Source organism: Panicum virgatum, chromosome 9N (genome assembly GCF_016808335.1).
Source record: "Panicum virgatum strain AP13 chromosome 9N, P.virgatum_v5, whole genome shotgun sequence".
Classification (NCBI taxonomy): Eukaryota; Viridiplantae; Streptophyta; class Magnoliopsida; order Poales; family Poaceae; genus Panicum; species Panicum virgatum.
Window position 1 is genome coordinate 44,862,890 of NC_053153.1, and position 12,380 is coordinate 44,875,269.

Sequence of the window (12,380 nt, forward strand, 5' to 3'; positions counted from 1 at the left end):
ACAAGTTCACAAATTTGTACCGACCTCTGTTTCTGAATGCTTGGCAACTTTGACTAAACACGATTACCAAGGCAGTTCACCCTTTAAAGGATGAAATGCCCAAAATACCCTAATAAAGGTATCTTTTAGTGTTTCTGGAACATTCCTATAGTACTTTAATAAGGACAAAACATTCCACGCAATTCAATCACTCAATTTCATTTAAAGGACGTCATTGACAGATAGTTTTGTCCTTATTAAAGTACTATAGGAATGTTCCAGAAACAAATAAAGTGACAGAGTAACGTGAAGTGTCAAGTATTTTGAAACAAATAAAGTGATGAAAAAAAGTACTTGGAAACGGAGGTTGGTACTTATCAGCATAATTCGGATCAGATTTCCATTGGTATGTTCAGCATAATTCGGATCAGATTTCCATTGGTATGTTCAGCATAATTCGGATCAGATCTCCATTGGTATGTTAGTCAATGACATATTTCCAGAAAAAAAATTATCTGTTTCTATGCCGTACAAGAGCAAGGCCAAAATCAACAAAGAACCTAATATCACCATTTTGAGTAGACTTCAAAGCTGATTCAACCAAGAAGATAGTTTAGCTTTGGGCAATGTATATATATCTGCACAAATCTGTTGTGATCAGTAAGTTCTATCATAGCAGAAAACAGCCTGCGTAAATTTGGCCACAACAGACAAAAAAAATCCTGCGACTTGTCTGACTAGACAATCCAAAAGAATAAAATGGGAACGATTATATACAGGAAGCCTGAATAACATAGATTGTACAATGGAAACCCCACCATTTTTACCTGTCACCTACCTAATGTATGATTTACACAGCTGACCAGCTCATGGATGAACCAGCAGACGCCTGAATTCAGAAAAAAAGAAAAGGGGAGTGTTTTGGACTTTGAACTGAATCAACCTGCTAACAGATATATATATATATATATATATATATATATATATATATATATATATATATATATATATATATATATATATATATATATATATATATCAACCAACAGTTTCCTAATCCACCTGCTGTTATGAACAGCAAAAGCATGATACAGTAAGGCAATAGACCAAGGTGGGCGCAAATACATTCCACGCAATTCAATCACTCAATTTCATTTTCATCAAATCATTACCAGGAGAGCAACCCAGAACGAACCAATATCAAGAGCAGAGAATTTGCTGACCCCACCTTCCTTGGAAACCAAGAGCTTCAAGAGATGATCCACCAGGGTTACTAGGCTTATTCAAACATCTCATCCACCAAGGTTATCTGCAATAATACAGGCAGCTTACAGAAAAAAGGGAAACAACATCTGCCAACAATAATATGTGCAACAGCAAATGTGTCTAACCTAGAGGTTTGTACTGAAAAAATGATACATAGAAATTAAACACCTTCCAGAACAGAGTCACACAGATGAAGTCCATATGTTCTCATTTTATGTTAACTTCACTAGGTTTGCTATTAAGCTTTCAGAATGGATTACCATATAGAAAGAAAGAACGAAACTCCATTGTATATACAGTAAATGACAACATTAAACCCTCCACTTGCCCAAAATATAAATTAATGGAATACTAGAGATGGTACTGGTTTCAGTACTAACCTGATCACAAACTGGGCACGTATCACTTCGTTCCATCCATTCAAGGATGCAGCAAAGATGGAAATGATGCTCACATTTAGTTACAGAGCGGGGATTTTCTTCATCATATTCTGGAGAAGAATAAAGAACATTAAATGAGTGCTCTGGTCCAACACAATATATAACTTAGATTTTGAGAATCATTCAGTGCAGCAGTTGAGGATATCAGAGCACATGTACATCAGCAACTAAAGTCAGGGAGATACAAAAAAAAGCATGATAATTTTGAAACAATAAAATAGCAAAAAGTAATTTACATGATGGGAGGCTTATATGAATTTCTATATCCCTTGAAAAATGCACTATTTCTGTATTTCAGATTGATTGCAACAGTGTGTCTGCACACTTGTGAACTGCTTAAGGATGTCTCGGTGTAGAATAAGCGATAACACGAAATACCACATGTATATTGCATCTAGTGCAGAAAAGAAAAGATAACCATGCCACTAGCAATTTTACATGATTTGCGGAGTCTCAAGTCTTCCTGGAAAATAATTATGTAAATGTACCAATGTTTTCCATTATATGAAACTTCATGCAACTACACAGATGTGACATGAATTTTGCAAATAGCTAGCTACATTACCAATAAAACGGGTTGATTAAAAGAAGAAAAAAAGCAAACTGAAGAAAGAGTAGCAAAAGCATCCATATTCAGTTTCATCCATAACCAAATAAAGAAAGATTCAACAATCAGTTACTAATATCCTATCAGACTATGCAAATAAATTTTCGCTGATCAAGAGAAGCACAACCTTCAAGGCAGATAGGACAAACATCCTCCTCATCAGGCTTATCTTCCGGGACACCTTTCTTGCATGACTCATTCACCTTTAAGGACTCCTGTTCATTTATGGACTCCTGTTGGTCATCAGTTTTGTTTTTAATGTCTGACTTATCCAAACCTGCATCTGCACATGATTCATAAAATCTAAGCTTAAACGTGAAGATGCTAACAAGAGATTAGCAATCATTTGTATAACTTCCACTCAGTAATTTACCAGGGTTATCTGGAACTGCCAAAACAACATCATAAGGCAAAGGTGCAGGTGGTGCTCGGTAAGTGTCTGGTGTGGATGTATCAAGATTTGTGTCTACTGCAACAATTGCAGAGGCTGGAGATGAACCATCAAAAGCTGAGGACAGCGGCTCATGCTCCTCAAGATTTTGCTGACGCTGAATGACAAGAAGATCAATCAAAGACTTGAATAAAAGTAAGTTACTGATGTGAAAGCCTATTGAATAAATGAAACTACAGTCAACTCAACTTAAGTATCAATTATGACGCTGGAAAAGTTTGCAATAATCAAATAGTATATATTAAAGTAAATAGCACAAGTGCACACTGTGTAGATTATTTGCAATGGCAAATCATGAAGGATAGTTAAGAAATGAAATGAAAAATGCAGAGCACAATTTGAAATTATATATCCTATTGCATTGAAATTGTAAAGAGAAGAGAATGCAGAATACAGACCACAGAATTCAGCTATTTTCAGTATGTGCAAATAACATTCCAGGAACAATAGACATTCACATGCGAGAAAATTACAAGCATAGAGCTGTATCCGATTAAAAAAAAATTCATGGCTACATAAAAAATAATTGAACAGTCCTGAATAGAGTATATGAAAAACATCTTGCTGACTTCAGTTATAAAGAAGAGAAAAACAGAGTATCTTTTTCAGGCAAACTTTTGACAGTATAGTATGGCAGGACATTATCTTTAGGCTATTTGTTATGCATTATGCCACAAGAGGAAGATATTAACATTTTAATGTAGAAAACAAGGCAGAGTTTACATACATATACAATTGGTGCTCTAACTGCTTCAGATCTTCTCGATGAACAGCAGCAGCAGCCACCCATTCTTCTCTGACTTAAAAACTTAGTCCAGGCAATCCTCTAGATGTTGTTTAAAATGAAAACTCCATATCTCATAGCCCTACAAAGAAACAAACTGTATTACAAAAGGAGGGAAATATGCAAGAAAATAGTAAATCGGGCATATAATACAGAATGAGGTAAAAAAAGAACAAGCATACACCAGCATAAGATTGTGCAAGTGGCTTAGAAAACTGCAATTATGGACACTTCATGCTGTCAGACTATTCTTGATAATTCATTCTAATGGCATTCAATTTCTATTGCTCAAAAGTATATCAATTTGTCAACAAAAGAACTGTTTCCATTAGTCAATTTGAAAATTTTCCTATAACAAAAAGAACTGTTTCCATTAGTCAATTTGAAATTTTTCCTATAACATCAAAGAAGCAGCAACAAAAAGAACTTTTTCCATTAGTCAATTTGAAATTTTATTTGTTAACAAAAAGAACTGTTTCCATTAGTCAATTTGAGATTTTTCCTATAACATCAAATAAGCAGCAACTGGAATGGGACACAGTGAATCCATCTTGCTTGGGGATGCATACATATACAATTATTAGAACCTTCACAGATAACAAAAAGCATTAGACCATTGCCTGGCACTACCGCACTAGCAGGACTCTCAACACTTTTTCCACCTCACAAATAAGCCTGGCCACACTTTGGGTACAGTGGACCGACCATAAATGTGCACAATTGTTCATTCAGAGTCTCAAATTAAGAAGTGCTCAATAGAAATTTTACATTACTCAAGCAAGATTTTATGGAGCAAGCCGGCAAGTATGGATGCATGCCACCTTGGACTTCTGAGATTTGGATGGAATTTGAAAGACATGGGGCCTAATAATCAATCAAGGAGCTCACAATAGCATAGAGAATCAAAGTTTCACCTCTTGGCTCTTGCTCCTGGACCAGGGGCAGATCCAAACTGCTAATGAACATAGCACAACACATCTAGCCCTGATCACATCAAGGTTCACATAAAAGAGAAGCACTTTACAAAACCTAAGCATGAATAATTATAATAATCTCAATGATAAAATGTGGTGAGGTAATATGTTGCTTCAGTTTTCATTTCCCAACTAATGACTGGGGAAAATACAAAACTTCCTTTTTTTTGTTATATATTACGCAGTAAGACTATTAAAAATAAGAAAAATTGGTGCAGCAGCATGCACAGACATTGTATTTTTTTTTTTTTGAAACGGACTGTAATGTTAAGAAACCATCACATTTTATTTGAATACATACGCGTCAAGTTTGACATGATTAGTGTAAGCTCAAGCTTTATTCGATATATATAGAGAGAGAGATCAGCAATTCTTGTATTTACACCAGACTGTCAGCAACTCCGCCTGTGTTAACTGGAAGACTTTCTTGAGTCGTCTCAACATAGCCGGTCCCAAGCCCTGGTAAAGGAGGAGGGTTGCGGTAGGTTTGGCGAACCAGCGTAAAAAATAGTCACTCTAATGGATATGAAGCCCATAAGAAACTCGTTGGGACGTAACCCTCTCAGCGACGCACCACATCGGAACCTGGGTGTGGTGATAAGTTGGCAAGGGCCGGGCCGCCACCCCACCAATGGTGCATCGTATCGTGACCTGGGTACAATGATAAGTGAGCAATGGTCGGGTCGTCACCTGAGTGGCGCGCTACATCTACGCCTGGGTGTAGTGACAAATGAGCAAGGGTCTTCGCACTTCCCTCGACGGGTGCGAAGGGTAAGAAAGCTAGCCGAGCCAACTAGAATTCATATAAGTAGCTAGAACGTAGGGTCCCTAACAGGTAAGTTGCGAGAGCTAGTTGATGTAGCAATTAGGAGGCGTGTAAATATTCTATGCGTTCAGGAGACTAAATGGAAGGGACAGAAGGCGAAGAAGGTTGAGGGTACTGAATTCAAGCTTTGGTACACGGGGGCAACATCGGGTAGGAATGGTGTCGGTATCTTGATCGATAGGATCCTTAAGGATGGAGTCGTAGATGTTAGAAGGCAAGGCGACCGGATTATCCTGGTCCGGATAGTAGTTGGAGATTCGGCTGTGAATGTGATCAGTGACTATGCCCCTCAAGTAGGCCTTAGTGAGAGCATCAAGAAGCAGTTCTGGGAAGATCTGGATAGTTTGGTCAATACCGTGCCTGTCAGCGAGAAACTCCTCATATGAGATCTCAACGGCCATGTGGGTGCGACTAATGTAGGGTTCGAGCGGGTGCACGGTGGTTTCGGGTATGGTAGCAGGAGTCAAGAGGGTGAGGATGTTTTGAACTTCGCGTTGGCCTATGACTTGTTGATAGCGAATACCCTTTTTAGGAAGAGAGAATCCCATCTTGTGACCTTTCGTAGTGGACAACACTCGAGCCAGATCGACTTTATACTTGCTAGGAGGGAGGATAGACAGGATTGCTTAGATAGTAGGGTGATACGTGGGGAGTGTGTTGTCACTCAACACAAGCTTGTGGTGGCGGACTTTCGTTTTCGGGTACGTGTCCACTGGGACAAACGTGCCAAGATTATGAGAACGAAGTGGTGGAAGCTTAGAAGGAAAGCGGCGCAAACGTTTAAGGAGAGGATGCTAGGTGAGGGGCCTTGGGAAGAAGGAGAAGATGCTGACGACATGTGGCTAAAGATGACGACATGTGTCCGGAAGGTGGACTCAGAGGTGCTTGGCGTGAGTAGGGGAGGCAAACAGAAAGGGAAAGACACCTGGTGGTGGAATGACGAGGTGCAAAAGGCTATTAAGGAGAAGAAGGAATGTTTCAAGCGCCTCCACCTTGACAAGAGTGCAGCCAACATTGAGGGCTATAAATTAGCAAAAAAGGCTGCAAAGCGAGCTGTGAGTGTAGCAAAAGGTAAGGCGTACGATGACCTGTATCAGCGACTAGGCACGAAGGAAGGGGAGGACATTTATAGGATGGCTAGGATCCGCGAGCGCAAGACACGGGACATTAACCAAATCAAATGCATCAAGAATGGGACGGATCGACTTCTAGTGAAGGATGACGAGATCAAAGGCAGATGGCGAGAGTGCCTCGACAAACTGTTTAATGGGGAGAATGAGAGCACTACCTTTGAGCTAGATGACTATTTTGACGATACCAACAGACGTTTTGTGAAGAGATTTCAGGAAGCAAAGATCGGGGAGGCTTTGAAGAGGATAAAGGGCGGTAAAGCGATGGGCCCTGATGGTATCCCCATTGAGGTATGGAGATGCCTAGGTGACAGAGCGATAGTATGGTTAACTAAGCTTTTTAACTTTATTTTTCGGTCAAACAAGATGTCTGAAGAATGGAGAAGAAGTATATTAGTACCGATCTTCAAAAACAAGGGAGATATTCAGAGTTGTACTAACTACCGTGGGATTAAGCTAATGAGCCATACGATGAAGCTCTGGGAGAGGGTTATCGAGCACCGCCTAAGAAGAGTGACAAGTGTGACCCAAAATCAGTTTGGGTTCATGCCTGGAAGGTCGACCATGGGGGCAATTTTCCTAATACGACAGTTGATGGAGAGATATAGGGAGCAGAAAAAGGACTTGCACATAGTCTTTATTGATCTCGAGAAGACGTATGACAAAGTACCGAGAAATGTCATGTAGTGGGTCTTGGAGAAGCATAAAGTCCCTACTAAGTACATTACCCTCATCAAGGATATATACAAGAATGTGATGATGTTTGTCCGGACATGTGGTGGCGACACCACTGACTTTTCTATTAACATAGGCCTACATCAAGGGTCGGCATTGAGCACTTATTTATTTGCTTTGGTGATGGATGAGGTCACAAGGGACATACAAGGTGATGTCCCTTAGTGTATGCTCTTTGCTGATGATGTGGTGCTAGTGGACGAAAGTAGAGCATGAGTAAATAGAAAATTAGAGCTGTGGAGACGCACATTAGAGTCAAAAGAATTCAGACTTAGTAGAACCAAGACCGAGTACATGATGTGCGATTTTAGCGCATCTAGGCATGAGGGTGGTGACGTTAGTCTCGATGGGCAAGTGGTGGCCCAGAAGGACACTTTTCGGTATTTAGGTTCGATGCTACAAAAGGATGGCGACATTGATGAAGATGTTAGGCATAGAATCTCAGCTGGCTAGTTGAAATGGCGTCAAGCTTTTGGTGTCCTCTATGACAGGAGGGTGCCACAAAAGCTAAAAGATAAGTTCTATAGGACAGCGATTCGCCTGGCGATGTTATACGGTGCTGAATGTTGGCCCACAAAAAGGCGACATGTCCAGCAACGGAGTGTAGCAGAGATGCGGATGTTACGGTGGTTTTGCGGGCACACAAGGAGGGATAGAGTCTGGAACGAAGCTATTCGGGAAAGGGTAGGGGTGGCACCAATTGAGGAGAAACTTACCCAACATTGGTTGAGATGGTTTGGACATGTCCAACGGAGGCCTCCGGAGGCGCCGGTACGTAGTGGGGTGCTAAAGTGTGTTGATAAGGTAAGGAGGGGTAGAGGTAGAACTAAACTGACTTGGGACGAGTCGGTTAAGAGAGACCTTAAAGATTGGGATATCTCTGAGGAGTTAGCTTTGGATAGGAGCGCTCGGAGACTAGGTATCAACGTGGCTGAACCTTGACATTTGTGTCTTTTGGGTTTCATCTCTAGACTACCCCAACTCGCTTGGGACAAAAGGCTATGTTGTTGTTGTACACCAGACTGTCAGCAAAGATTATGCAGGGATATACAGATAGATATGCTCTTAATGAAATGATATGCAGCTCTCCTGCATGTTTGAGGAAACAATATACAGATAGATATCAAATACAGGGTATGCTGCAAGCAGCCAGTACAATTCGAGACTAGAATCAGTTTGATTGGTTTTCCTGTACTAGTACAAGACAAAAAAAACCAAAGAAAAGAAAAGTCCCTTTCATTTATCGTCAGCACGTTAGGATGCCAGCGTCAAGGAAACCATATCAGGTTGTCCGAAGGAAAATCAACTATAACGGAATATGTAACAAAGTATCTCAAATCGGTATCCGGAAACACAGGTTACCCCCAAGCAAGTCAGCAGGCACAAAGAAACGAACGCAATAACAGGGGAGGGCTAAAGCCACACGCACGGGCGAAATTGACATGGAGGGATGGGGTTTTCGGCTGAACCCCCAAAATCTCTGCAAATTAAGCTGCACCCGCACATCAATTAGAAAGCAAGAGGCCCTACGGTCGCAACTAGTCGATCTTGCACACCTCAGCAGCGGCGGCGGCGGCATGAAGCGCACAGCCGACTAACTGGACTGACGGAGACGAAGAGGAGCTGTTTGACAGGGGAACAAGACTACCGCTTATAGAACGGAAGAAATGAATCCATCCGAGCGGCCTCAGGCTGCTTACCACCAACATGAGAAGGCAGCCAGCAAACCAATCCGATCCCCCACTCTGCTTCGACTGAGACAGAGAGGATCGCGCTGCGTCGGCGGAAGTGGACCGAGGAGCGGCTGGCGGAGAGAGAAGGAGGTAGAGGCCGCCGACGTGGAGCTCTGCTCGGCGGCGAGGCGATGGGGTTTGGGGAGCCGAGTTGAAAGCCCCCGGGAGGGGAGGGGAGGGGAGGGGATGGGAGAGCGAGTGGACTCGGATTCTGCGGAACAGAATTCCAAAGACAACTCTCCCAACTTATTATGCCCCATTTTTTCCCCTCGCGAAATACACGAGATGACGTTTTCCACACTCAGCCGATCGTTTACTCATCCGGATAGTTATTCGTTTTCTAATCTCATGGATAAAATATTTGAAATCGTCCTTTTTCTTAATATGTACTCCCCCGTCCCAAAAGACATGTCACTTTAGATTTCAAAATTTGTCCAAAAAACATGTCATCTTATCCTATTTAGAAAGTGAATGTGCATGTAAAATCAACTAGTACCAAATATAGATAATATATAGGGATAAACATGGTCAATTTACCTTCTTATTAAGTTGTCCTAGAATTTCTAGGATAATTTATTTTTTGGAACGGAAGGAGCACTGTATTTCTTTTGTTTTTTGGAAACATAACCCTTCCTGCTTTTATAGAAAGGATAACTGTATTTCTTTTGTTGGGATAAGGTTTGAACAACAATTAGTTTATTAAATCTTATTAGTGTAATAAATAATAATAATTTGAAAGTATTTTCGAACATGAATCTGGTGGTATGGATATATCAAGATTGTATCTCAAACCTTACATGCTAGTGAAGTAATTGTTCGTTGAAGATTGTCCTATTGTAATGAAATAAGTATTTTAACAAAAATGAAGAAAGTATTTTGTAAGTTGCAAATAAATTGAAGAGGGAAAATATAAATATCTTGATATCATGTAAGCTAGTAATATAATATCCTTGTTACATGCATCGTGATAGAAACATCTAATCACATATTTTTCTCTATATTTTATTAGTCATGTTAAATTATTTACTAAATAAAAATATGGAGAATATTGGAAATTTGTTAATAATGATTTATGGCTATTTCAAATTTATTGTTCTCCAAACCTAAAATTTTGAACGGACGGAGTAGAACAAACTCCAAATTAATACTACTCCCAATTTTATGTAGAACTCAAGGACAATGAGCGCAAAGCAAATGTCATAGACCCTATTATTTTCATACCTATACTAAAAAGGCACATCTTTTTTCTGAAGCAGCAAGTATATCCCAATTTTAGGATCCGAGAAAAAAAACCTTTTATAGAAGCAACATATAGCCGGTCGTCTATACTGACTGGAAGACTCTCTCCTGAGTCGTCTCAGCATAGCCGGTCCCAAGCCCGGATAAAGGAGGAGGGTTGCGTTAGGTTTTGGCAAACCAGCATAAAAATAGCCACTCTAATGGATTTGAAACCCACAAGAAACTCGTTGGGGCATAACCCTCTTAGCGACGCGCTACATCGGAACCCGGGTGTGGTGATAAATGGGCAAGGGCCGGGTCGCCATCCCCCCAAGGGCGCGTCGTATCATGACCTGGGTACGATGATAAGTGAGCAAGGGTCGGGTCGTCACCTGAATGGCGCGCTACATCTACGCGGGGGGTGTAGTGAAAAATGAGCAAGGGTCTTCGCACTTCCCTCGACGGGTGCGAAGGGTAAGGAAGCTAGCCGAGCCAATTAGGATTCGTATAGGTAGCTGGAACGTAGGGTCCCTAACGGGTAAGTTGCGAGAGCTAGTTGATGTAGCAATTAGGAGGCGTGTAAATATTCTATGCGTTCAGGAGATTAAATGGAAGAGCCAGAAGGCGAAGGAGGTTGAGGATACTGGCTTCAAGCTTTGGTACACGGGAGCAACTCCGGGTAGGAATGGTGTAGGCATCTTGATTGATAGGAGCCTTAAGGATAGAGTCGTAGAGGTTAGAAGGCAAGGCGACCGGATTATCCTAATCCGGTTGGTAGTTGGAGATTCGGTTTTGAATGTGATCAGTGCCTATGCCCCTCAGGTAGGCCTTAGTGAGAGCACCAAGATGCAGTTCTGGGAAGATCTAGATAGCATGGTTAGTACCGTGCCTACCAGCGAGAAACTCTTCATAGGAGGAGATCTCAACGGCCATGTGGGTGCGACTAATGTAGGGTTCGAGCGAGTGCACGGGGGTTTTGGGTATGGTAGCAGGAATCAAGAGGGGGAGGATGTGTTGAACTTCGCATTAGCCTACGACTTGTTGATAGCGAATACCGTGTTTAAGAAGAGGGAATCCCATCTTGTGACCTTTCGTAGTGGACAACACTCGAGCCAGATCGACTTTATCCTTGCTAGGAGGGAGGATAGACGTGATTGCTTAGATTGTAAGGTGATACCTGGGGAGTGTGTTGTCCCTCAACACAAGCTTGTGGTGGCGGACTTTCGTCTTCGGGTACGTGTCCACCGGGACAAACGTGCCAAGATTGCGAGAACAAAGTGGTGGAAGCTTAGAGGGGAAGCGACACAAGCGTTTAAGGAAAGGATGCTAGGTGAGGGGCCTTGGGAAGAAGGAGAAGACGCAGATGACATGTGGTTAAAGATGGCAACATGTGTTCGGAAGGTGGCCTCAGAGGTGTTTGGCGTGAGTAGGGGAGGCAAACAGGAGGGGAAAGACAACTGATGGTGGAATGACGAGGGGCAAAGGGCTATTAAGGAGAAGAAGGAGTATTTCAAGCGCCTCCACCTTGACAAGACTGCAGCCAACATCGAGGGCTATAAATTAGCGAAGAGGGTTGTAAAGCGAGCTGTGAATGTAGCAAAGGGTAAGGCGTATGATGACCTGTATCAGCGGCTAGGCACGAAATAAGGGGAGAAGGACATTTATAGGATGGCTAGGATCCGCGAGCGGAAGACAAGGGACATCAACCAAATCAAATGCATTAAGGATGGGACAGATCGACTGCTAGTGAAGGATGAGGAGATCATGGATAGATGGAGAGAGTACTTCGACAAGTTGTTTAATGGGGAGAGTGAGAGCCCTACCCTTGAGTTAGATGACTCTTTTGACGATGCCAACTGACGTTGTGTGAGGAGAATTCAGGAGGTAGAGATCGGGGAGGCTTTGAAGAGGATGAAGGGAGGTAAATCGATGGACCCTGATGGTATCCCCATTGAGGTGTGGAGATGCCTAGGAGATAGAGCAATAGTATGGTTAACTAAGCTTTTTAATCTCATTTTTCGGTCAAACAAGATGCCGGAAGAATGGAGGAGAAGTATATTAGTACCTATCTTCAAAAATAAGGGTGATGTTCAAAGTTGTACTAACTACCGTGGGATTAAGCTGATGAGTCATACGATGAAGCTTTGGGAGAGGGTTATCGAGCATCGCCTAAGAAGAGTGACAAGTATGACCCAAAACCAATTTGGGTTCATGCCTGGAAGGTCAACCATGGAGGC

At 41.8% G+C, this 12,380-nt stretch overlaps 1 protein-coding gene across 2 annotated transcripts; it reads right to left on the bottom strand.

Moving 5' to 3' along the window:
* Nucleotides 1-1,015: 1,015 nt before the first annotated feature.
* On the bottom strand, nucleotides 1,016-9,157 carry LOC120689265 (probable E3 ubiquitin-protein ligase RHB1A). Of its 2 annotated transcripts, XM_039971573.1 has the most exons (7): nucleotides 8,893-9,139; nucleotides 4,442-4,511; nucleotides 3,471-3,609; nucleotides 2,666-2,840; nucleotides 2,420-2,575; nucleotides 1,626-1,735; nucleotides 1,016-1,288 (listed from the first exon to the last, which is right to left on the bottom strand). In XM_039971573.1, exons 3-7 carry the CDS (start codon nucleotides 3,531-3,533, stop codon nucleotides 1,259-1,261), a joined length of 534 nt encoding a protein of 177 aa, XP_039827507.1. In that variant the 5' UTR covers nucleotides 3,534-3,609; nucleotides 4,442-4,511; nucleotides 8,893-9,139; the 3' UTR covers nucleotides 1,016-1,258. The 2 variants fall into 2 exon arrangements, with proteins under 2 accessions (XP_039827507.1, XP_039827506.1); XM_039971572.1 differs by lacking the exon at nucleotides 4,442-4,511 and having other exon boundaries at nucleotides 8,893-9,157.
* Between the last annotated feature and the right edge of the window lie 3,223 nt (nucleotides 9,158-12,380).